The sequence below is a fragment of the Bubalus kerabau genome, chromosome 1 (assembly GCF_029407905.1).
Source record: "Bubalus kerabau isolate K-KA32 ecotype Philippines breed swamp buffalo chromosome 1, PCC_UOA_SB_1v2, whole genome shotgun sequence".
In the NCBI taxonomy this organism is placed as follows: domain Eukaryota; kingdom Metazoa; phylum Chordata; class Mammalia; order Artiodactyla; family Bovidae; genus Bubalus; species Bubalus kerabau.
In genome coordinates this window covers 219,510,533-219,534,772 of record NC_073624.1, presented here as the reverse complement: position 1 = coordinate 219,534,772, position 24,240 = coordinate 219,510,533, and the positions used below count along the sequence as shown (strand labels likewise).

Below are 24,240 nucleotides of genomic sequence, written 5' to 3'. Positions count from 1 at the left end.
TGAACATTTCACAATTTGCTAACTTTGGTGGGCAGAGTTGGAGGTGCTTCAGCATGGAGCCAGACTTGTCATCACAGAATCCTTCCTGGGGGTTGGCTTCAGGAACAAGGGGCAGGTCATCTAAATTCACAGCCAAGCATTAGATCCAGCCCCCTGAGCCGTACCTACCTGGCTCTAGGAATGTGGTTCAGGGCATCCCAGAGCAGATTCATATTTTCTTCCTTCTTCAGTGAAGTCTCAATATCCAGTCATTCCTAGGCTTAGCCAAAGCAGCTTAATATTGGTTGTTTACAATGTGCAATGAGAATTATACCTCTCCTGTTGTTAGAGTCATCTCCCCACCAGATGCAGTTGTAACAACTCAGCTTTCCATTTTCAAAGGGGAATGCAGAGAAACGCAAACTGTTGTCCACAGTTTTCCATTTGCCTAATCTCTGTTTAGTTACTGGCATTAGCAAACTACCTGATTTCAGTTTCTTTTACTTTCGTAACCCTTTCTCTTACAGAGGGCCCAGAAATTAAGAGTTACTGAGTAAACAGTTCAGTGGACACACAGAAACAGGGGCCAGGGGTGAAGGTAAAAAGCAAGTCTGAGTCTCAGCTGTTCAGTGCAGTTTTCCTAGTCCATCATAGAACACAGAGAATGTTCTTTGTCATTTTTCCTTGCAGCATCACACTTGAGCTGAGTCCCTATACCCCATAGAGGTACAGTGGTCAGACCTAAGAGGAGGCATTCCCACCCAGCCAGGCTGCTCGGACCTAGAGATAGATAGGAAAGACCCTTAGTCTGTGGCTCTGGGGCCTGGTGGGATCTGGTATTGGCCCAGCAGTCACTTTGTTTAACCCAGTGACCTGTGGTTGTGATAGGAGATGCTTTTTTCATGTAGTCAATGTCTGTTAATTGCCTGGTATGGATGAGACCATTGGCCCAAAGAGGCTACGTGGTTGACCTGGGTCACACAACTGGTTGTGGCAGAGCTAGATGGTAGGCTGATTATCAAGTACAGAGTGAGTGAACATCCCCCTTGCTCAGGTGATTCTAGCCATATTGGTAAAAGCAGAAGCTTTCCCAAGGATGCCCCTCCTGCACCACCTCCCAGCCTGGGACCTGGTATCCTTTCTATGGCAGTCCTGCATCCACTCAGCACACCTCACTACACCACTTACCATACCAAACAAAAAGAGGCAACTCTTCCCACTGGTGACAAGGAAGAGGGAAGCCATCACATGGACTGTGTGGTTCTGGGACTTCCTGTGGAGGTGAGCTACAGGATTGAGCTGCCCAGATTCTATCATGAATCTGAACCTAGAAGGATCAGTAGGTGACTGTAGTCAACACTCCATGTTTTTTCAGGATGGAAGAAAAGTTCCTGTTGCAAGGAGAGTCTACATTAAAACTCATTTCCAAAGTAGAGTTTCTCCTTTCAGTGGCAGAGCCATGATTTAAGCAGACGTATTTAGTATGGTTCCACCTGGGAGCATCCCACAGGGTCAGGAGATGAGCGCAGAGGTAAAGAGTGGGGCTTTCGTGGCTGGTAGGGGACACCTGCTCAGTTCCAGGGAGGGAGAGCAGCTCCAGAGATGGCCAAATTTTTGTCAGCCAACTAGGTCTATCTTCCGGGTTTGGGGGGACTTCCTTGTTCCCCTTGGAGTGACTGAAGGGATTTACATGGTAAAATGTACCTGTGAGCCAGATGGGCTGTAGAAGGTTGTTTTCCTATACATACAAAAATCAAAGCTCTACTCTCCCCAACCCCAAACTCTGCTAGAAAATGGGCCATAATTAAACTGACTTGACAGATTAAAAGTCCCTGCTCTAGGTGCCCATGAATAGTGTAGTCACACATTTTATGGATTTCATGGCAGAGATGAATTATCTGTGATGATACTAAATAGAGGCAATACTAACTCACTTCATTAGATGTCAGGTCTATTGTCTGTTTTTATAGCACTGATGATACCGTTTTATTTATTACCTAATAGACGACAACACTCACATCTGGTTTTCCTCAAGGGGATAGTATGTGCTTTGGATTGGAGGATAGTTTAATCTATTTGGTACTGTCCAGAATATTGTTAAACTATAATTTCCTGGGTTGCATTTTTAGATGGGTTGTTTGCATGGTGGTAAAATAAGTGTTTTCCTCTTGCCTACATCATTTGGAAGGTTTTATCATATATAAACTTTCTAGTTATGGCTTATTCTTGCTGTCAGAACTTGGCATGCAGCTCTCGACTATTTTTGTGAGCATGAATGCAGACTGGCGATGGGGCTAAGAAGTAGGGCTTGAGGCTCAAGCAGAAACCGAAGCTCTCAAAAGAATGGAAGTGCCTTCTGCAGCACATGATCAGCAGTGAGGAGGGTGGGATAAAAACCCTTCTCATTACAAAGGGCAGCACAATTTGAAGATATCTGTATCCCCAGGTTAGTAACCCTGGGGTTCATCTGCTCAAACTAGAACGCTTCTGAACTTCCTCGATCAGCTCCAGGCCTCACAGTTTGGGAAGAGTGACCAGTAAGAAAACACCATTGCTATTCTTTCTGTTGGAAACTGTTAGAAATTATGCTGAACTCCAAACCCCACGTGGAATCCAGGAGCCTGGCCAAGCTATGTGTTATTCTCATTTATGTCCTCACACTCAGGACTGGCTTTATGAGGAGACACTGTTGGGATTCCAGAGCTTTATTTTATGAATTGGCCACACATGTGAGTTCACTGTCTGCATGCACTGTTCCTCACAGGAGCTAGCGCTTAATTAGTATTTATTTTTTATTCCTTTAAGGTGTAAGCTTAGTGTCCTAATATATTTTTGGAAAGGACCAACTTACTATACATCTTATTTTTTGAGCCTGCATTGTTGATACCTCGTGCAGTGACCACCGAGAAACTATATACCTATGTGTTAGATATTGATTATATCATTTGCATCACATTGAGTATTTGTAATTAAAGATGTGAATGTTCTGTGACCAGAACCAGGTTTGACACAGATGGAATCAGCTTATGATGGAGTGAGAATCCTGAAAAATCTGGTCACCTGATCCACAGCATCTGGACTGAGTATATTTTAACAGAGAAAGAAATTAAATGATTTTATATTAAAAGAATGGCTTTATAGTTTTCCTTTGTTCTTTTACCTTTGCCCATGGCACTCTTAGGTCCTGCATATTGCCTGACTCCTTGGAGCCACTTAGGACTAGACTAGACCAGAGCTCTTGACCTCTGCTCCAGTGTTCCCTCATACATCAATGGAATTATTGGTGTTTAGAACAATAGATAGCATTGGTGACACCACCAATTAAATATTTGTTTTCCATCGGATATCAGCAGCTGCAGCTTATTACAACCAACAGATACATCAAATCCACTTAGCATCTGAACATCATGTGTTATCCCAGTTCCTTGCTGGTTTTGTTCCTCATGGTCCTGTTAGGTTAGTCATGGCTTAGAAATACAGGACATTGTTAATGTAATAGTAATACCTTTCATGTGAAGAAAGATTAAGATTACTCAATTCAGCAAAGATGGAGAACTTACTGTGTGCCAGGTGAGCTGAGCTTTTGGGATGGAGATCAGGAAACAGTGAAAGCCAGCACCACTGCTCCTGGAGCTCTCATCTAACAGGGAGGCCAATTAGACAATGGTCCCCAGTGGGATGAATGTCAAAGGGGGACCAAAGGAATCTATAACAATGGGACTTAATCCAGGATGAAGGATCAATGAAAACAATTCTGAGGGAAAAGAGACTTGAAATGTAATCATCCTTCTTACAGAGTGCAGTGATTAAAAATGGGGATGGAAGCAACACCATTGAAATGCTCCCATTTCCATGAATAGCACCACCATCCATCCAAGAAAAAAAGTCAGAAACCCAGAAGACTCTGTGTGGTAGACTTTTAAATTTGGTATCCTCCAGTGGATCACACCTAATATTCATGACCTTGTGTAGTCCCCTTTCTGACCTGGGCTGGCCTTGATCTTTAACCAATAGAATGTGGCAAAACCAGCAGCTTCCATTTAGGTCCTACCACCCTGAGACCACTAAGCTAACTGCATGGAGAAGCCATCCAGAGGAGAACCGAACAACTGAGCTGGCAGCAAGAACTGAACCCAGACATGTATCATCTGAGCCAAACTGGTTATGCCACCCCTGCTGATGATCACAGCAGAAATGAGCTGCATACCAAGCCCAGTTCAAACTGCAGAATCTTGAGCAAGTAATACACTAGGTACTGTTTTAAGCCATTACATTTTGTGGTAGTCTGCAGCAGTAGAACAGAGAAGGCGATGGCACCCCACTCCAGTACTCTTGCCTGGAAAATCCTATGGACGGAGGACCCTGGTGGGCTGCAGTCCATGGGGTCACTAAGAGTCGGACACGACTGAGCGACTTCACTTTCGCTTTTTACTTTCCTGCATTGGAGAAGGAAATGGCAACCCAGTCCAGTGTTCTTGCCTGGAGAATCTCAGGGACGGGGGAGCCTGGTGGGCTGCAGTCCATGGGGTCACTAAGAGTCGGACACGACTGAGCGACTTCACTTTCGCTTTTTACTTTCCTGCATTGGAGGAGGAAATGGCAACCCAGTCCAGTGTTCTTGCCTGGAGAATCTCAGGGACGGGGGAGCCTGGTGGGCTGCCATCTATGGGGTTGCACAGAGTCGGACACGACTGAAGCGACTTAGCAGCAGCAGTAAAAAAACCAAACACCTCGGTTCCCTTTCCCCATATCCCTTCCATTGTTAAGTCCTATCAGTTTTACCTCCAGGACACCCCAAATCCATCTACTCTGTCTCCTCTGATACCATCTGACTCCCAAACTACCATCCACCTTGACAGAAACCACTGCAGGAGTTTCCTAAGTATAAGTAGTCTCCGTGCATCCACTCAGGGTCCCCTCCAATCTGTACACCTTGCTGCAACCAGAGACATATTTTCAAAGCATAAATTACAGCATAACACCCTCTTGCTTAAAATATTTCAGTAGCTTTCTTGTGCCCTCATAATAAGAATCAGTAAAGTCTTCTGCATGGCCTAATGCTTAACAAGCCTCTACCAAGTTTCTGGCCTCTATCCTAGCATGATGTCCTGTATATTGTTTTCTTTTCTGCCATACTAACCTTTTAGTTACTACACTCTGCCAACCTTCTTCCCCAAGGGACTTTGTATTCACATTTCCCTCTTTCTGGTACCCTTTCCCACTTCCCTGCCCCTGCCCGCCTTTGTTAAGTGCTTCCTGGTTACCTTAATAGGTTTCATTCAGCTCAAACATCTTTTCCTTACAGCCTTTCCTGACACCCAGGCTGGGCTAAATCTCCTTTTAAATTACTCTCATTCCTCTTTTTCTTGCTTGAATAATGACTTAAATTGGGATTTATTTGGGTGTTTATTTGATTATTATCTGTCTCCCCCATTAGACTAAGTTCCAGTCTGGTTTTATCTGAACTGAACCTTGGAAGGAAATGACATGACACCTGTCAGGACTTCCTCTGGAAGTGCAGCTCAAATTCTCTGAAACTACTCCCATCAAAAGGTAGGAGGTGTCCCTTCTGCTTGAATCTGGACTCTGTGGTTTCTTGAACCAATAGAGTTGGGCAGAAGTGACACTAACCCAGTTTTTAGGCCCAGAGCTTAAGAAAAACGCATCTCTCATTTTGTCATTTTGAGGGTTTATTGGCCGCAGACTCAGCTTGCAGGATCTTAGTTCCCTGACTAGGGATTGAACCCAGGTCACCAGCAGTGGAAGCGCAGGGTCCTAACTAACTACTGGACCACCAGAATGTTTCGTCACTTTGGATGCTTTCTTTTAAACCCAGTCACATGCTATAAGAGAGCCCAAACAGCCCGTGGAGAGGCACCAAGAACCCTGGTCCTCATAGAGCAGAAATAAGATTTCACCATCGAACTTTGCCCAAGCTGAAGATTTCTGAGCAAAATGACTTTTTTTAAAGCTATTAATTTTGGGTGGTTTGTTAATAGAGCAATAGATAACCAGAACATCAACCACGATGACAGCCCTGTGAAGAAAGGCAGTCCTTCCTGGAGCAGGATCACAAAGCTATCTGTGATGTCATGTTATCCTGAGCCTTGCTGAGCCCCAGCTGGCGAGGAACCTGTAGTGTCTGTTGTCACAGAGTGGGAGTCTTGGCAGTCCCCGGACAGAGGGACCATCCCGGATCAAGTCCGTGCTAGTATGCCGTGGGCCTGGATCCAGGATTCTCTCTTGCTCACAACTTCCCATCCCCTAGGAACTGGCTGCGGGAGCCTATTTCACTCCAGAGTTTTGCCCTGAACATGGAGAGCAGCTGGTGAAAGTGATCTTTGAGTGGCAAGGGACATCAAGCATCACCTCGTGAAAGACCCTAGAGAGGAGAAACTCAGGGATCGCTGCCCCAGAGCAATGTACAGCTTTGTCCAGGGTGATTCAGAGGAACATTCGCATTTGAAACACAAAGTTCCAAGAGGGCTCTGTCCTGAGGTTCATAAATCACAGAACATCCTATAGGCCCATGATAATCCAATACCATAGCCACTAGCCACATATGGCTATTTAAATGTCAATGTTAACTAATTAGAATTTTTATTATATATTTAAAAAGCACTCCTCAGTCACATGAGCCATATTTCAAGTGCTGCCAAGCCACGTGAGGCTAGTGGCTGCTGGCACTGGACAGCGCAGAACGTTTCCATCACAGAAAGGTCCATCTATGACCTTAGAGATGGATCCACAGAGGTGGCCTTACCCTCAAGGACATCAGAAGAAACACAATAAAAAAGGAAAGAAAAAAAGGGAAAAATAAAACAAGGATTACCACTGGGAGATCCACAGGAATGACCATGTTTTGTCAGGTCACAACATCCAGCCAAAAAGAGATACCCAGGCAGCTGAGGAGAGCACCCTAAGTGACTTACCTGCCATTTCAACTTCCCTTTGTGGTCATTGACAACATATTTTCCTAAATTCCTTAATATAGTTGTTTCCTACTTGGGAGTTTCAAATTTCATAACTTCAGAATCCATTATGTTCACAAAATACTACATAGCATCATGATTAAGAACATGGACTCTGAAATCAAACTGCCCCCATCAAAACACTGTTTCAAAGCTCAATGGCTTGGGTGACCTTGACTTACTGGGTTATTCATTCTCATAGAAACTACATTTTCTCATCTGTAAAATGGGGATATTAAAATCGAGTTCACAAGGTTATTATGAAGGTCACATGAAATAATACTAATAAGGCATAACAGTATCATGAAATAGTGAATACTTGATAAATATTAGATCTGGTTTACCCCAAGCATAATCTTATTTGGGTTTCAAAACAAACCCTCATCGGGGATTGGTGGGGATGTGTAATCACCTTATTTTTCCTTGCCTCCATTTTACAAGTCTCCTTCAAAGCCTGACTTCAGTTCTAATATCTTCAGACTCGTCAGGTTGCCCAAAGCCTGGGGTCAGAATATGAGGACTCTTATCTTAGATTAAGTCACTTTTCTTTAATATTTTTTAGCTTCCCTTCATTGGGAAGCTCAGGCCCCCTAAGTACTAAGTGTGTTCCTAAGAGCTTCGAAGAGGGATCACGTTAGTCTCATACTATGCGGGAAATTCAGAGTTTAGAGTGGGATAAAGACACATGCAGGGGTTGTCCATGACTCTTGCTTCAAGGTCTTGTATGTAGTTTAATGGGTCCTGGGGGAAGGCTGTGGGCCGGTGTGAATGTTGCCTGCTCCTCAGCCCTTAGAGTAAGTTTAAACCGGGCCCTGCCCGCTCCTCAGGACTGCGTAAAAAAGACACCATATAACAAACGTGCAAATTCCCTATAAACCTAAATTACTAACGGTGCTGCAGGTTCTCTGCCCGAGGCGGCTCCTGTAAGAGAGCGACTCTTTTAAGAGGCGGGCCCCATCCCTGCAAACAAAGGAAGTCCCCGCCCCTGGTTGCCAGGGTGCTTTGTGGCGTCGCATTCTCATTGGTGGGCGTCAGCGGTGAAGCAGCCCGCAGCAGCCATTTCCAACGAGCTGGCGGGGGCGAAAGATGGCGACGCCCGTCGGGTGGTCGCAGGGGGGGTCAGGGTCGGTGTGTCTCGCCTTTGATCAACTGCGGGACGTGATTGAGTCTCAAGAGGAACTGATCCACCAGCTGAGGAACGTGGTACGCAGCCAGAGAGCTGGGGGAGGCCTGACTGGACGCCTACGTGGTGGGGGCGGGGCCAGGCCCTGTCCCTATGCCAGGAGCGTGCCGAGACCCCATTGCCAATGGCGTCATCCGGAGGAGGCGGGGCCCCGATGTGTTGTGGCTGGTAGCGAGGTAGAGCCCAAAAGGGACTGTGTCTCAGGAACATTTACCCAGAAATTTTAGAGAAAACCAAGTTGTTCCCTGCTCTTTTTGCCTGGTTGTCCAGGGCCTGGTAGATATGGCAGCCTATTCACTGAGCTTCAGTTTCCCCATTTCTAATTGGAGATGACTTCACTGTGTACAGAGTAACTATAACATCATCCCTATTGTGGAATCCGCTCTCCATGCTGAATGCTGTAAGCTCTTCACATGTTGACTTAAGGGCTTCCAGCCCCTTTATGCCCTTTGCTTTTGCCTTGTCAATTAAATGCAAAGCTGGGACAAAGCAGTGGAGCCACAAATTTCCTTAACATGTATGGTAAAACCATGGCCAAGTGGCATATATGATTTTTCTGTTTTTTTTAATCTTGATAAGGTGAGGACATAGATAAAACTGACTTCACATCTATTTCTCACTCCAATGTTTGAATGCAGCTCTGAACACTGAATTACCTAAAGGTACCCAGGCCTTTCTGTTGATGCCTGGCCTTTACATGTATGTTCTCATTATCTGGAACACTTCTCTTTTCCATCCTTTTTTCTGGCCCACCCACATTTAGCAGTCAGATATCAGGGTGACATCCCTCCCCTTGAAGGAGTTCTGACCCTTCCACAGGCTGAGGCAAAGGCTTCATAGTGCACATTATGGTGGCCATGGTGTCTTCTCCATGAGACTTGTTCCTTGTGTGCAGGACCTAGAGTTGAGCATCAGTGAATCTTGTGGAATGAACTCTCCCTTCCTTGGGCCCCAGTGTCATGGTACATGCCCTGGGCATCATCCATTATCTATCCCAGGCCCTGGTGCCTAGAGAAACCCCTCCCACCACAACCCCAGGCCCTCCCTGAGCCAGGCTCTGTTGCAGATGATTCTCCAGGATGAAAATTTTGTCAGTAAAGAAGAGTTCCAGGCAGTGGAGAAAAAGCTGGTGGTAAGTAATGGCCTCTGTCAGCTTCTCATCTTCCCCCATTTCCCAGGATCCTAGTGGTTGGGCAGTCCTTGAGCACTGGTCTCTGAGCACCTCCAGCCCCCATAGTGAGGACAGAATCTTCCTGTACCATGCCTTCTACATGCCTGTCGTGAGAAAGGGGGCTGATCAAGGGGGCCTAGGAGACTCAGTGTGGCTTGTGGTGATAAGGTCACTGCTGCTGCCCCTGCAGGAAGAGAAAGCAGCCCATGCCAAGACCAAGGTTCTCCTGGCCAAGGAAGAGGAGAAGTTGCAGTTTGCCCTCGGCGAGGTAGAGGTGCTGTCTAAACAGCTGGAGAAAGAGAAGCTGGCCTTTGAAAAGGCGTGAGTGGACCTTGGTAGTGGGGGAAGAGTTGGGGGTCCCATCTGCCCATCAGCCTTCCCACCTTCCTTATCTTCTCCACTCAGGCTCTCCAGTGTCAAGAGCAGAGCCCTGCAGGAGTCCAGCAAGAAGGACCAGCTCATCACCAAGTGCAATGGTAGGCGGGAGGCCCGCACTCCCTCCCACGCTTGCTTACATGGGCTCTTCCCTAACAGCCCAGTGCCTGTGTCCAGGGCAGGGTTTCACCCCAACTTCTGTCCCCGGCTGAGGATACAGGCCAGCCCAAGCGGGCCACACCTTCGCAAAGGCCTTCAGGGACCAGGCAGGCCACGGAAATGAGGGAAGTGGTTGGTGTACAATATTCTTCATGGCCATAAAGGAACGGGCTCGCTCCCATTTTTCTTGAAACATACGACCTTCTTAGTCCACCTTTTTGTTTTCCCACTTTTGGTGACTAATAGAAATAGTGTACTTTACTCATAACTCTGTTTTCAGGGAAAGAATAGTCCTGTATGGAAGCTGATCCTTAGTCTGAGTGCTGGGGACCCAACAGGGAGAAATGGGGACTGTGGTAATGTGGAGAGCCATACTCCTTCCCAAGGGCCTAGCACCTCTGCTGTGGGAACAGGGGCCCAGTACAGTCAGATCTTTACAAAAGAAACTGGAAAGCACATTCTAATGGAAGTTTTTCTGACTTTTTCATGTTGGCACTAAATTTAAAAATTCAGAAATGTTTAAAGTATTGTATTGCCCAAGGACAATATGTCTGTGGGCCATTAGTTTTCACCTCTGCTCTGTGCAGATGTCTGTGGCCACTTGTTGGCTCAGCTGGTGCTCTGAGTTTTGAGGCACTTCCGGTCAGCTATTCAGTGTCCTGAGACCTTAGAACTCCTTTTCATTTTCCCAGAATGCCAAACTCCCCTTACCTACTTTAAGAAGTAGATATGAATTCCATATGCAACATTGCCTTCATTCACTGCAGTGTTCATTTTGAGTAGATCAGAGTTCAAGCCCAAAAGAGGTTTAGGGTCTCTCCTGATGGGCCCTCACCTGGAGTCTTGGGCACCCCCTACCTACCAATGCAGCCTTCTCTTTCCCCTGATGAGTACTTTCACCGGAAAGATGCCAGCAGGCTGCCGTCTTGATCTGGCCAGGTGGACTAACAAGCCTCATGGTTGTCTAAGGCAACCTCATGGCCTCATGGCCTCTCCTGTGGCCCAACAGGCAGGCAATGCCTCCATACCCAAAGATGCTGCTCCCCTAGTCCTTCCCTTTTCCCTGGGTTTCCCCCCACTTCCCTAAAAGGAACCTAGGCTTCTCTCCTAGTGGTGAGGCCCTTCCTCTAGGACATTTCCTAGAGATCAGCCATGGCCTCAGGGCTCTGCGTCTGCTTGTGGAAAGTGTGTGTGAGTCATAGGGGAGGAGCTGGCTGCCTCCCCACAGAATGTTCTGAATTCCTCCAGAAGGGCAGAAGCCCTCACCTGAGCAGATCTGGGGACCTGAGCCACCCCCTGGCCTGACTTCTAACCCCAACACCTGCCTTTATGTGGTTCCAGGTTGGTTGTACACTTACATAGTTCCTTACTCTCCTGAGAGTCTTTTCTAACCACTCTCTCATTGGGTGCCATTTAGTCTAAATAGCTCTCATTTATTTTAAGATTCAAACAAATTTCTTATGCTTTTTTCCCATAAGAACTTCATAAGCAATCAGATTGGATTCACTGACTGACCTGGGGAAGGAGGTTAAAGAGCACTGGTCCTGTGACCCAGTGAGCCTAGGTTTTCCTTCTTTTCCTTCACCCATATCCCTGTTCAAAATATGCTGTAATTTTTTTACCAGATTTTCTGTTCTGAAACCTTAACTGCTTCAGCATTTTTGCATTTTCAGAGCTTACATTCTAGTTAATCTTTGTCTAGCCTTTAAATGCTTTAGGATTTTCTTCTTGGAGGATCAGAATTTTTCAGGGCTCCCTGAGAGACATTATGTAAATGAAGCAACCCCAGATCCCTACAGCCTCATTGGATTTTAAGCCAAGACACAAAACTCATCCTTGCACTTAATCTGGGGGTAAGCTTTGCCACCACTATCTCCCTGGGGTCCTGTCTTCTCACCTGAAGCCCTAAGATAGGGCTGGGCATCCTGCTAGCTCTCAGTGGGTGGGTGGTTTGCAATGACTGAACTAGGCGATGTTTCTAAGACTTAAACTCCCAGGGGACATCTTGTTTATTCATTCCACAAATAAATGTATTGTGCATCTATTTAATACTATGTGCCAGGTACTGTTTTAGGCCTTAGGGTTAAAGCTGTGAATAAAACAAAAATCCTTGTCCTTGTGGACCTTATAACCTAGTAGAGGAGAAGACATGAGCAAAACATGAGGTCTGTGAGATTTAAGTGCTAAAAGGGAAATAAAGCAGGAAAATGGGATAGGAAATATTGGGAAGTGAAGGGTTGTAGTTTTAGACTAGGAAGGGTCTCACCAAGGAGGTGATATCTGTAAAGAGCTGTAGGAGTTGAGGGCAGGGCTGACCATCTCTCTCCAAGGGCCTTTGCATGCACACAGGCGAGCCACCTGGTCCAGAATAGAGTTGTGAAGTCACTGACACACACCCCCACCCCATCAGGACTCTATAATAAACTCATCCTTACACAGGCATTAGCAACTACTCTTGGACAACCCCTGGGTCGGGGGGAGCCAAGTTCTGAAAAGACCCACGAGGGAATGCCTTATCTCAGGAAAGAGCCCATGGGATGGGAACCCCTCCTCCTCCCTGCCTCTCTCCCCCACAGAAATTGAGTCTCACATTATAAAGCAAGAAGATATACTTAATGGCAAAGAGAATGAGATTAAGGAGTTGCAGCAAGTTATCAGCCAGCAGAAAGAGATCTTCAGGTGAGGGGTCTGGGCCAGGCTGGGGGTTGTTGATGGAAGTGGGGAGCCAGACCTCTGCTCCCTACCCTGGCCTGTCCCCAGCCCACGCCCAGCCGGCTCCGTTGCAGGAATCACATGTCTGACTTCCGGATCCAGAAGCAGCAAGAGAACTACATGGCCCAAGTGCTGGACCAGAAGCATAAGAAAGCCTCGGGGACGCGTCAGGCCCGGAGCCACCAGCGTCCCAGGGAAAAATAAAATGGTTTTCGCCTTCCTGTTATCTGCTGTAATGCCCAACCTCTGCCTTCTCTGCTCTGGAGGTCCCCATCCTGACCCTGTCCCTGTGGGTACTTCCCTCAGGCCTCACAGTGGCCTGGACCCTAGGGAAGAGGCAGGGTAAAAGGCAAGACACCCCTTTCTTCCTCCCTGCCTGCCTTTTGGACCACCACCTGACAGGCCATTCCTGTGCTCAGAAGTCTGAGGATACACCTCGAGTCTCCAGCCCCTGTTACTCCCCTGGCTCCCTCCCTTGGATGATAGTGGGGACCGTGGGGGTATGGGGTTGTAGCCTAGGGAAGGACTACTTGGTTGTCTAGTAGGCCCTATCCCTCTTACTCTTGGTATTAAATTCCTTCCTATATAAACAGCCCTGGTTACCCCAGCACCCTTGTGAATTTAACCTCCAAACTTGAAGGGCTATATGTGTATGTGCTGTGTTATGTGTCTGAGACACCCCAACTGGAGAGTTCAAAGATGGTGGGTTCCAGGACCACAGTGAATTTGGGAAATCGGTTTCCATCACATAACAAGAATGTTATACCTGTGAATCACTTTTGCATCTTCTTAGACTTCTCTGAAACAGAAGCTTATATGCACAAATGGAGGAAGAGGAAAAGACTGCTATGATGGTGGTGTGGTTTTTTGTTTTCCCCCTGCTATGTCTGGTTTTAAGGTGGGATAAAAGTCTGTGGAGGGGTTATGACTTTATGACTTAGTCAAGTTGCATATACAGAGCTGAATGTGATGGCCAGGCTTGGTCCTCTCACAGAAGCCATCACTAATGTGCCCTAGGTGATCAAGGGGACACACCCAGGCAGGGGACGCACTCAGGGGAGGCTGAGTCAGATTGTCAAGTCTAGCCTTTCCTGGGTCAGTGTGAGGCTGAGTGCGGAGGAGGAGCCAGTGCTCTTGCTTTAGGGCCAGCTGGGGCCTGAGTCATAGCAGGACCTTGAAGCCAGAAGTTTAAGGGCAAGTGGTGCCCATTGTCATCGTCCCAGGATAGTAACAGGTGGTAGCTGCTTCCCCATCAGCAGTTGTCCCCAGGACAGGTCCTGAAGTGATGGGGCCTGGAATGAGGGCATTGTGAGTGCCTGGGGGAACACAGAGCTATTCTTACCATAGGCCTTTAGAGAAGGGACCGCAGCTACCCTGCTAAGTCACTTCAGTCGTGTCCAACTCTGTGTGACCCCATAGACGGCCGCCCACCAGGCTCTCCCGTCCCTGGGATTCTCCAGGCAAGAACACGAGTGGGTTGCCATTTCCTTCTCCAATGCGTGAAAGTGAAGTCGCACAGTCGTGCCGACTTTTAGCGACCCCATGGACTGCAGCCCACCAGGCTCCTCCGTCCATGGGATTTTCCAGGCAAGAGTACTGGAGTGGGGTGCCATTGCCTTCTAAAAGATGCCATATTAGCATCTGGGCCTTGTTCTAACAACCTAAAAAGCTAGCACTGTCCCCTCCAGCCTAGGTTTCCACAAAAGCAGTGGGTCTAGCCAGGGACGTGTTTTCTGAGGCCCCAGTACAACTTTTGGAGTTGGGGGATCCCTCCATGCAATGCTCCTCTATCAAAGATATGGGGCAGGTGGTGGTGATGGTCACGGAAGGTGATGCATGCTCCCTTATGAGCTCTGGCTGGGACTGGCTTTGTGAGGGCCAGAGAGGAGGGGTGCGCTGCAGTGATGGGAAGACGTGGGGAGTTGACAGATGAAACTGCCAGACCCGGGTTGTCTGGTCTCCTGGCTCACACACTGATCCACACAGGATACTTGATCTCAAGCAGGTACCTGCTCAGCCTCAGTTCCCTCACCTGGGATGGACGAGTGGAGTTGGCCCTGGCTCCTGGGTCCAAGTTGGATGTTTGCCCTCCGCTCACCTTCCAAACCAAAGCCTGGAATGTCAGCCTAAGCTCTCAGGTTCACGCCCGAAAAGGGATCTAGGAGGGTAGGGCCCAAGGCCCTCTGGCTGCCTATACCGCTGTCTTAGGAGCGGACGCGGCCGCTTTAAGGCGCGGTGACCCCCACGGCACCCGCGGGCGGGGCGGGGACAATGCGGGCGTCCGCGGCACCAGCGGAGGCGAATGCGAGGGAGGTAGTGCGCCGCGTCCGGCCCCAGCATGCTGACCGCGTTCGCCCAGCCAGCCCTGCCTGGGTTCCCAGGGCGGCTGCCTGCGGCCCCCGCTCGGCGCCAGGACTCGTCCGGTTCGTCAGGCTCCTACCACACTGCTCCGGGTTCTCCAGAGCCCCCGGACGTTGGGCCGGACGCAGAGGGCCGGGCGAATTGGCCCAGGGTGGCCCCTGCGCTGGGGGCGGGCGTGCAGCCTCGCCTGTCCGTCAGCGCCCAGAATAGCCGCCAGCAGCTACTGCCCGGCTCGGGTTTCCCGCGAGGCCCGGCCTCCGGCCTGCGACCACCCCAGCCCCAGCTGCGCATGCTGCCGTCGGGGGAGATGGAAGTCATCTTCGGCGCTGGGCCCCTATTCAGCCGCTCCGACGCAGAGGATAGAGAAGTGCAACAGCTCACGACGCGGGCCTTCCGCAGCCTCTCTCCTCCTGGGTCCGCGTCTCCCATCCCTGACGAACCGCAGCCACAGGGCCCCGACGGTGGCTCCCGCTGGGCCACTTATCTGGAGTTGCGGCCCCGCGCGGCGAGTCCTGCCACCCCATCGCAGTTCGAGTGTGTGGAGGTGGCACTGGAGGAGCATACCGCGCCTGCCAGGCCCCGGACGGTGCCCAAACGTCAGATCGAGCTGCGCCCTCGGCCCCGGAGTCCCCCGCGGGAGGCCAATGCGCCGCGCCCTCGACTACTCCTGCGCACCGGCTCCCTGGACGAGTCTCTGAGCCGCCTGCAGGCTGCCGCGGACCTTGTGCAGACGGCGCTAGCCAGAAAACTGAGCCCGGCGCCCCCTGCCCCAAGCAACGCCACCTTTGGACCCACAGTGCCGCCGGAGCTTGCGACCCCGGAAACGCTCCGCAGTACTCGGGTGGTCCTGGAGGAAGCCAAGTCTCTGCCGCCTCGGGTGAACTATAGTTCAGCCCCAGCCAGGGCCCCAAGACCTTGGCCAAGCCTCCGGGAGCGCGCAATTCGGCGCGACAAGCCCGCGCCCGGGACCGAGCCTCTGGGTCCAGTTAGTTCCAGCATCTTCCTGAAGTCAGGGGAGAAGCCTGAGGAGGTGCACCAAAAAGAACCGAAGGTTCGTTTCCCGCGAGATACTCCGGCTCAAACCGTCCTGAGAGCACAGGGTCCGCCTTTCCAGTCTAGGCCCCCCTGGGAAGTTTCGAGTAAAGCTGTGAGACCGAGGAGCCCATCCCCGCCGTGGGAAGCCCCAAATGGGACCGTGCGGGGTCCTCACTGCACCTCCCCCCAGAACCTGTCCCCCTGGAATCGAACAATTTGGAAGGTGAGTAGCCCATCGATCCCCGAGGCATCCTCTACATGGGACAATCAGGATGCTGCTGTCACGGAAACTGTCAGCAGAAAGAGCCCTTCCCCTCCGACCCTTTCCCAGTGGAATCGGGGTGTTGCCAGGGCAAAAAGCCCATCCCCCGAAGCTCCCTCCTCGTGGGAGGTGCCGCACCCGGCAGTTGGGGATGCAGTTGAGGGAAGTAGGAGCCCGTCCCCGCCGACCTTGCCCTCGTGGGAGACTCCAGATCGTCCTGTTGGAACGTGGAGCCCATCGCCCCAGGAGACGTGGAACTCCACAGTGCAGAGCTCATCGGTAGTGTCTACGCGGGTAGCTATTAATGGCGCGGCCCAAGAGAAACTGGGTCCGCCCACGCCGTCTGCACCAGGGACTCCAAAGCTAACAGAGGTTCAAAGTCCGTCCACGCGGGAGATACCGGATCTTGCCTCCCGAGGCAACCAGCTGTCGCCAGAGGTAGCTGCACCCCAGCTGCCTCTCAGTCGCACCCTGGATGCCGATGCGCGCCCTGAAGCGGTGGGCTCTGGAAAAGCGGCCTCTGGGCGCCCGCGCGTGGCCATTCCGCGGCCCCGCGACGTACGCAAGATGGTGAAGACCACGTACGCGCCGAGCTTTGCGGCAAGCACCCCAGACTCAGGGCTCCCCGCCCCTCCTGCAGAACCCCGCGGGGAGGAAGGCAGCGCATCCAAGACACAAGAACTTCAGGCGCTGGGCCCCCCCGCCCCGTCTCACTACACTTCCATTTTTCTCAAGGACTTTCTGCCGGTCGTGTCCCACCCCTACGAACCCCTAGAGCCAACCCCAGACACAGTCCCCCGGGACGTTACCCAGTCCAACGGGGTCCTGCGGCGGAGGGCGGAGAACAGCACGGCGAAACCCTTCGCGCGCACTGAGATCCGCCTGCCTGGTGCCCTGGCCTTAGGCCGCCGGCCTGAGAGAACCCGGGGAGTCGCGGTGCACGGTCCTGGCGGAAAGAACCGGGATGCAGAGGCCCAGCGCTTGGTCCCGGACAACAAGGGTCGGACCAGCCCTCTAGGCGGCGCTCGCACCTCACCCCAGCAGTCGCCCATAGGGCCGGCAGAGACCCAACCTCCCGGACCGCCCCGCCCCAGCTCCCCGCAGGCGCACCCTAGCTCGAGATCTGGAATGGAATCCAAACTGGAGACGCCCCCTAAGGCCCCTGAGCCCGCGGTGGCGGTCCAGCCGCCCCTCCCGCGGGAGCCCCAGGCGTCGGCTCGTAGAACGGCCCGGGCCCAGCCCCGCGCTGCCTCGGCGCCTCCGCTGGACAGGTCTGCGGACGGTTCCTCCCAGGGGACGCGTAGGCCGCCGGGGGCCGCAAACCCGGGGAAGGTCCTGGTGGACCCCGAGAGCGGCCGCTACTACTTTGTGGAGGCGCCGCGGCAGCCTCGGCTGCGGCTGCTCTTCGACCCTGAGAGCGGGCAGTACGTGGAGGTGCTGCTGCCACCCTCGCCCTCGGTGCCACCCCGCCGCGTCTACACTCCGCTGGCCCTGGGCCCCGGCCTCTACCCGCCAGCCTATGGGCCCCTTCCCGGCCTCTCACTGCCACCATCCCCCGGCCCGCCGGCCTTCAGCGGCCCGCAGCTACCCTGGGCCTCCGAGGCGGGGCCCCTGGACGGGATGTACTACCTGCCAGTGAGTGGGACACCCAGCCCCGCACCTCCTCTTCTTCTCTGTGCTCCACCCTCCAGCTTGGGTCCCTCGCAGCCCAACAAGGGCTCCTTGTTCCCGGTGTGAGGCCCCAGGGCCTGATCCGCATGATGTTGGGGCCTATTGATGGTCTTAAAGGTTTTGGTATCCAGTCCTTTACCCTCTTTTCCTTCAATCATCTCTTCTTTTACCCATCTCATGCCTTTTTGTTTTTTTCAGACCGGAAGTTACCTTCAGATTATCTGAGACACGTTGGGGTGGGGGTGGGGGCTAATGGAGCTGGAGCTCAGTAAATGGCTGTCTGTTTCCTCCACCCCAGCAAAATCCTATACCCTTTCCCCAAGTCCCAGAGTGTGGTGTGTTGGGGCGTGTGGGGCTAATGGAGCTGGAGCTCAGTAAATGGCTGTCTGTTTCCCCCACCCCAGCAAAATCCTATACCCTTTCCCCAAGTCCCAGAGTGTGGTGTGTTGGGGCGTGTGGGTGTGTGTGTGTTGTGGGCTGAAAGAAATGCACAACATGAGATTTGTGAATTAAGTGTTCAGTTCAGTACAGTTAAGTGTTACTTGGGGCAAAATGAAAAACTATAAGCCTGGGAGACAACCTCTCACATAGGTTGTCTATGTGGGGGTAGGTCAGTATATATGTGATTTTGGTGAAGGAGGATAGTGCAATCAAGCACACATTTTGGAAGAAGATTGCTGCTAGTCACAATGAGCAGATGTCTATTTTATTGCTTTTCTAGATATGAGAAGATTGCAAGAAATGGACTCATAAAAACTTCTCCTGAAAATAAATATCTAAAGCCCTATTTTGCCAGTTTCTCCCAGAGCACAGAGGGCCTCATTCCTGATCTCTGCCCTGAACTTTCAGGGTGGGTTGAAGGTCAGAGATTGCAATGGCTAGTGATTTCATCTTTGTAGAGGCAGGTGACAAGTGACAATTTTTAGTTGGCTGTGTGAAAAATCCCAGGACATGGCCCCAGGAACCGACCTGAGGGGGTGATGGGGTTTCTCAGGGACAGCAGGAAATAGGAACTGCAAGGAAGGGGCTGCCCCTACAGGTAGGGAGATGTCTGTCTCTCCCTGAAGGTGGGCCCAGCTGAGGTGGAGCAGGCTAGTGAGCAATGATGGGATAAAGGGAGAAGGACACTAGTATCAAGTCCATTATTCTTTGGAAGGGGATCTGAGTCTTGGCCTGGGAGGCTGTGGGGGAAAGTGGCTGGAGAAGGCCCTAGGCGAGGATCATCTGAGAAAGGTAGCTGCGGGGACAGGAGGTGGAGGTAATTCAGGAAAGTAGTATGGGAGGGGCCATGGAGGGTCAGCCTGGGACTTAGTGGGGTGGGGACTGGGGAGAAGGTGGGAGGTGACTGTAGTCTGCAGCTGGGAGTACTGCCCCTCATTCTCTCCTCAACTCCAGCCTCTGACTTGGCTTGTCTAAGCCCTCAGAACTGAACTGGCTCATTCTGGGGTTATAAGTGGGGGTTCTGGCTGTTCCCACCTAGGGGGGAGGAGCAGATTAGTGGGTCATTGGGAAAGACTTAAAAGCAGAGAGGATGGTTGAGCTGTTGTCAGGAGACTCTTGACCTATCTGGATGGGGTGGAGGGTGGGTTAGGGCTGGCGAAAGAAGGGATGCCCCTGTGTGGAGCTCTCAGCTGGTTCCACTCACCTGGTAACAGATGTGGCAACCATGCCTAGAGAGGGGCTGGCTCTGCAGGCTGTCACAGCGTAGGAAGGGACAGTCCCCACAGTGTGTGTTCCAATTGCCTCGAGACTCCAGGAGAGCAGAGGGGGACGCACAGAGTGGGAGGTGCTCTTCGTGGGGGGTCTGTGTAGAGTACTGAGTGAAGTGACTGGGCCTTGCTGGACTGATACGTGGTGTGATGAGTTTGCAGAAGAAGAGTTACCATTAGAAGCAGTGTTAGGGATGGAGATCAATGCCTTTCTTAAATTCCAGGCCTCTGGTGGACCTGCATCTCTTGGAGTCACTGCCCCCCTCGCTTTGGATTGGAAACAGAGAACTATGAGTCAGAATAACCTGGACATCTTTCTGTGGCCAGAGATGCCGATGCCAAGGAGGGCCCTGGGCCACTCTTGGGCCCCTCACTTCATCGTGATGTGCAATAAACCCAATGGCCCCAATGGCTGGAACAACTGGCGTGAAGTGTCTGATTTCCTGCTGCGGCCTCTTAACACCCCCTACAATGCCGTCCATGCCTGGGTGTGGCTTGGGGGAGAGTATCACATGTGTCTTTCATAAACTGTGGCATCCATCCTTCAGCAAACCTGCCTCTCAGGGAGCGAGCCCTAGGCTGGCAGTCACGCCTGTGACCTCATTTCTTCTGGCAGCTGAGTGGTCAGTGGGCCTTGGGGATCAACCAGGCTTGGGTTCCAGTCTCAGCATAGCCCTTCTAGCTGTGTGGCCTTGAATTTGTCACTTTTCTCTGAACCTTTGTGTTCTTGGGGGTAGATTTAAGACAACAGTAACCAGTCATCTCCTCCCCCAAGGAGCTTAGCACAGTGCCTGCCATGTGGCCTGTCCCAGGTCATGAGAGGTATCAGCTCCCATATGTCTTTGCCCAGGCCCAGCCCCTCTCCTTGCCTCATTGGCTGGAGCCAGGGTCCCACGAGAGAAGGTGCACACGTGGAGTCTCCAGGGCCCTGGGGGAAGAGAGAGAATGGGAGGGGTGAAGTGTCAGTTCCCCATTGGTCTGGGCCAGGTGTTCTGAAGCAGCCCCCACTACACACACACACACACAGATGCACCCACACACCTGCACCCCAACCACAGCCCTTGCTCACTGAGTCAGCTCCACCGGCCATGAGGCTCTCACTGCTGCTACTGCTGCTGCTGCTTGGGACCTGGGCCATCCCAGGGGGCTTCGGAGATGAGGCCTCACTCACTGCCACTGCCCCTGAGCTGGACGATGAAGAGAAGTTCTCAACTCACATGCCAACTCACCTGCGATGTGATGCCTGCAGGGCGGTGGCCTACCAGGTGAGTCCCCCGTCCCCCAGCAGCTCTCCTGCCCCTACGCAGGCCCCTTCTCAAGCCAGACCCTTCTATCTGCCTCAGGTTCCCCCACTGGCCTTTGATCCTCAAGTCCACCCCCAGGCATCAAGCTAGACTCAGCCTTCCATGATATTGCCATCTTCACCTCACCAGAACCTCTGTGCCTCAGTTTACCTGTCTGCCCCGCAAAGAGCAGACAGACCATCTCTGGGACATGAGGGAGTCCCTAGCTAGTCCTCTCAGACTTCTCCCTTTCCAGGCCGATCCTGAAGTCCAGACTCCTTCCCAAAGCACGCCTGGGGAGCACAGGGGTTTGTGTGCACGTGTGCATGTTTGACGAGTCCGTGAGCCCATGAGCATGTGTGGGTGTCTTGAGTTCACATACAAACCTGTCAAGTATGTCTGAGTACTTGTGTGTGTGTGTGTAAGTGCTATGAGTACATATGTCACTGATGACTGAGTGGTTTTATTTTCTTTGCTTGTTCTTGTGGTTTTACATCACGTGTGGTGATGGTGGGCAGGTGTGCCCTGCAGGAAGGTCCCCAGTGCCCAGGCCAGCTCAGCTTTGCCCATCCACCCACCTCATCCCAAGGCTGTGGATCCTGCCTCAGCTGGCATGTTCCCAGCTCTCTGGACCTGGGGGAGGGCCACGAAGTCAGCCTCACAGGTGCTTCCTGCTCAAAAGGCTCCGTTGCCTCGTTCTTCCTCCGAGACTCAGGTTTCTGCTCTCCCCCGCCCCTCCTTCTGCACTGAGTAGTTCTGAAGCCCTGGTTCTGAACCCCTCCTTATTCCAGATGTGGCAACATCTGACAAAAGCTGAGGCCAAGCTTCTCCCACTGGACTCTGGGGGCCGTCGTGAGCTGAGCGAGTCAGTATACACAGATGTCCTGGACCAGAGCTGCTCTCAGACCTGGCAGGGGTGAGTTGAAAAATCTGGCCCCTGCCTCACTTCTCCAGGGGCAGGCTGATGAATGGGGGTCCCCATCCTCCCACTCACACCACACATACTCCACAAGGTCTCCAGCCCAAGGGTAGGGGCTGGTTGGGACAGAGGCTGAACTCTGGAGCCGGGAGCAAGCAGAAGATTGGGTGGTCAGGGGATAAGGGTGTTGTGTGACTTTGGGCCAGGGGCTTCTCCTTTCTGGTCCTCAGTTTTTCAGCAGAGAGGATCAGAATCTGGGCACTAAACTTGGTAGATGTCCCATGTGCCCCGCTTCAGGTAGATACAGGCTCCACTAATGCTGTCTCCCTTTCCTCCCTCCACCTCCAGCTATGGGGTTGGAGAAGTGGACCAGGTGAAACGTCTCATGGGCCCAGGACTTAGCACAGGGGCTCAGCCGAGCATCATGGTGATGATCATGGAGGGGCTGTGGCCCACCAGGTGATGACTGGAGGGTTGGAGTGGGATGGAGCCCTTGCAGGCTTGAATCTGCCCATTGAAGGCAGGGCAGAGTCTGAGGCTCCTGCTGGGCTCCCCTAGGCTCTCCAAGACCTGCTTTCACTACCTGGGGGAGTTTGGAGAAGACCAGATCTATGAAGCCCACCAACAAGGTCGAGGGACCCTGGAGGCGCTGCTGTGTGGAGGCCCCCGGGGGGCCTGTTCAGAGAAGGCTCCAGACACAAGGACAGAGCTCTAGTCCAACTCCTCCTTCCCGGTCAGCCCCTGAAGACAGCTGGCCTCCCTCTTGATCTGCCTCCCTCCTTTCTGCAGGCGGCCTGGAGGGCGGGTGCAGGGAGGCTTCACTCATCTGTTCTTCCTCTCTCCCTCCCTCTTCCCGCCTCGGGGCCCTGGGACGTGGCCAGGGCCTTTCCCTCTGGACTCAAATAAAACCAGTGACCTCGACTCCTTCTCTCTGCAAAAGGTTCTTGGGGGGCTGGGAGGATAAACATTGGTGTTTCTGCTGGAGAAGGCCAGGGACAAGCCCCACAGTTTCCCAGAGGTAAGTGAGATCTGTCATGGTTGAAAATGTGAGTGAGCTGACAAAGGCATAGGAAATCAGTTATCAGCACGTTTGGAACCCCAGATCCCTCACGAGAGAAAACGAAAGCCAAGGAAAACTCCATAAGCACGTCACCTGCAGACACACCCACTGCAGCCGCTGCACTCGCTGTGCCCCTTTCAGAACACTAGTCTCCCTGGGTCTATGCCCAGAGGCTGCTCACTTTCTAGACTCTGCTTTTGACCCAGCTGGCATGACTGGGCCCTGGGGCAGGGCAGGGCAGGGCGGGGTTCCTAGAACAGGCTGTATTCCTGATCTTGGCTCTACGTCCTCCCCAGAAATTCTTCTCACCTGCGGCCCTTTTTTTAGCAGCAGAGGAAAGAGCTCCACCTGGGTTGCACCTGAGTCTGGGTATCTGGGGTCAGTGATGCTCAAGCTTGTAGTTTCCTTTGTATCTCTGGGAGGTGGACAGAACAGACACTGTAATACTCTGTTGACACCTTGGCTCAGACAACAAAAAGACTCAGGCAGAGTCCTAGGTGAAGTGGCAGGGCTGGGAGGGAATTCACATTTAGGGGTGGGGGGAAGGATAGTGCTGGAGGAATGGGGGTGTCCCAGGCAGGCCCTGACCACTGTGGCTTCCCTGAGCTGCCCTGCAGCCCAGCACTCTGTGTTCCATTGCCTGTTCTCCACCTGCCCTAGGCCCCTCCCCTGGTGCTCAGGAGAGAACCCTGAAGCCCAGGGAGAGCCAGGGTCCAAGGCATTGGCTGAGGCGTCAGAAGTAGCAGGTGTGGAGCTGGGAGCTGTGATGTGGACCTGCGTGGTCCTGTGTTTGTGAAGTGACTTAGACTTGGCTTCAGACTCTGGGTGTGTTTGTGCAACTGTGTATCTGAGATCATGTGCAACTTGCCAGCCTTGTCTCCTTGTGTGTGGTATGTGGTTTGGGTAGACTTGAATGACCAAAGGACAGTGTGTGGAAAGGGTGGGGCTGTCTCTCCAGCCCCCTAGGGAGTACTGAGGAAAAGAGGGTGGGGAGGAAAGTGCTGAGGAGTACAGGCTTTGAACTGGTCAGACAACTTTGGGAACCTGGGAGCAGTAGCCAAGAAAGGAGAGGAGAGGACAGGCAGGCAGAGCAACGGGCTGGAGGCTGGAGCAACGGGCTGGAAGCTGGATAGGCCTTTGGATTCAGGGCTGTGACATGAAGCTGCTACCCAGCTGGACAGCGGTGCTGCCTGGGAGCCCTCAGGGCAGGGCCTGGCCGTGGGCACAGCGACCCAGAAGTAGGTGGACCCTAAGGGGGCTGGGAAGGCACGGAAGGGAGCTGAACCTGGGACCTCGGGCTCGGCCCTCGCCAGCCTAAAGCCTCAACCCCTGGGCTTTCCCCAACCCCTAGGAGGGGAAGATGGTCTGGCCCAGGGCTGCTTCAGGGGTT

At 52.2% G+C, this 24,240-nt stretch overlaps 4 protein-coding genes across 9 annotated transcripts in view; all 4 read left to right on the top strand.

The window, feature by feature from the left end:
- The first annotated feature begins 7,980 nt into the window (after positions 1 to 7,980).
- On the top strand, positions 7,981 to 12,776 carry SPATA24 (spermatogenesis associated 24). 2 transcript variants are annotated; one of them, XM_055555171.1, is made up of 6 exons: positions 7,985 to 8,153; positions 9,200 to 9,265; positions 9,495 to 9,625; positions 9,710 to 9,780; positions 12,415 to 12,517; positions 12,625 to 12,776. In XM_055555171.1, the coding sequence occupies exons 1-6, from the start codon at positions 8,037 to 8,039 to the stop codon at positions 12,752 to 12,754; spliced, it is 618 nt and encodes a 205-aa protein (XP_055411146.1). In that variant the 5' UTR covers positions 7,985 to 8,036; the 3' UTR covers positions 12,755 to 12,776. The 2 variants fall into 2 exon arrangements, with proteins under 2 accessions (XP_055411154.1, XP_055411146.1); XM_055555179.1 differs by lacking the exons at positions 12,415 to 12,517; positions 12,625 to 12,776 and adding an exon at positions 11,087 to 12,389 and having other exon boundaries at positions 7,981 to 8,153.
- Positions 12,777 to 14,804: 2,028 nt separating this feature from the next.
- PROB1 (proline rich basic protein 1) lies at positions 14,805 to 20,130 on the top strand. 2 transcript variants are annotated; one of them, XM_055555047.1, is made up of 2 exons: positions 14,839 to 17,843; positions 19,813 to 20,130. In XM_055555047.1, the coding sequence occupies exons 1-2, from the start codon at positions 14,889 to 14,891 to the stop codon at positions 20,113 to 20,115; spliced, it is 3,258 nt and encodes a 1,085-aa protein (XP_055411022.1). In that variant the 5' UTR covers positions 14,839 to 14,888; the 3' UTR covers positions 20,116 to 20,130. The 2 variants fall into 2 exon arrangements, with proteins under 2 accessions (XP_055411030.1, XP_055411022.1); XM_055555055.1 differs by having other exon boundaries at positions 14,805 to 19,954.
- Positions 20,131 to 20,661: 531 nt separating this feature from the next.
- MZB1 (marginal zone B and B1 cell specific protein) lies at positions 20,662 to 22,711 on the top strand. The gene is made up of 4 exons (XM_055555160.1): positions 20,662 to 20,853; positions 21,663 to 21,787; positions 22,139 to 22,249; positions 22,349 to 22,711. The coding sequence occupies exons 1-4, from the start codon at positions 20,677 to 20,679 to the stop codon at positions 22,503 to 22,505; spliced, it is 570 nt and encodes a 189-aa protein (XP_055411135.1). The 5' UTR covers positions 20,662 to 20,676; the 3' UTR covers positions 22,506 to 22,711.
- Positions 22,712 to 22,984: 273 nt separating this feature from the next.
- Positions 22,985 to 24,240, top strand: part of SLC23A1 (solute carrier family 23 member 1) — a 16,640-nt gene continuing 15,384 nt past the window's right edge. The window contains exon 1 of one of the 4 annotated variants that reach the window (XM_055555124.1): positions 22,985 to 23,347. In XM_055555124.1, coding sequence (XP_055411099.1) covers positions 23,062 to 23,347 — 286 coding nt within the window. In that variant the 5' untranslated portion in view covers positions 22,985 to 23,061. Of the gene's footprint in view, positions 23,348 to 23,415; positions 23,741 to 23,845; positions 24,089 to 24,240 lie in introns of those variants that run through there. The other 3 variants (XM_055555146.1, XM_055555141.1, XM_055555133.1) reach the window with 3 other exon arrangements.

Coding starts and splice junctions, on each gene's coding strand:
- SPATA24 (XM_055555171.1), top strand. CDS start 8,037: ATGGCGACGCCCGTCGGGTGGTCGCAGGGGGGGTCAGGGTCGGTGTGT. Junction 9,266..9,494: donor CAGTGGAGAAAAAGCTGGTG/GTAAGTAATGGC, acceptor CTGCCCCTGCAG/GAAGAGAAAGCAGCCCATGC. Junction 9,781..12,414: donor GCTCATCACCAAGTGCAATG/GTAGGCGGGAGG, acceptor TCTCCCCCACAG/AAATTGAGTCTCACATTATA.
- PROB1 (XM_055555047.1), top strand. CDS start 14,889: ATGCTGACCGCGTTCGCCCAGCCAGCCCTGCCTGGGTTCCCAGGGCGG. Junction 17,844..19,812: donor ACGGGATGTACTACCTGCCA/GTGAGTGGGACA, acceptor CTTAAATTCCAG/GCCTCTGGTGGACCTGCATC.
- MZB1 (XM_055555160.1), top strand. CDS start 20,677: ATGAGGCTCTCACTGCTGCTACTGCTGCTGCTGCTTGGGACCTGGGCC. Junction 20,854..21,662: donor GCAGGGCGGTGGCCTACCAG/GTGAGTCCCCCG, acceptor TCCTTATTCCAG/ATGTGGCAACATCTGACAAA. Junction 22,250..22,348: donor GAGGGGCTGTGGCCCACCAG/GTGATGACTGGA, acceptor GGGCTCCCCTAG/GCTCTCCAAGACCTGCTTTC.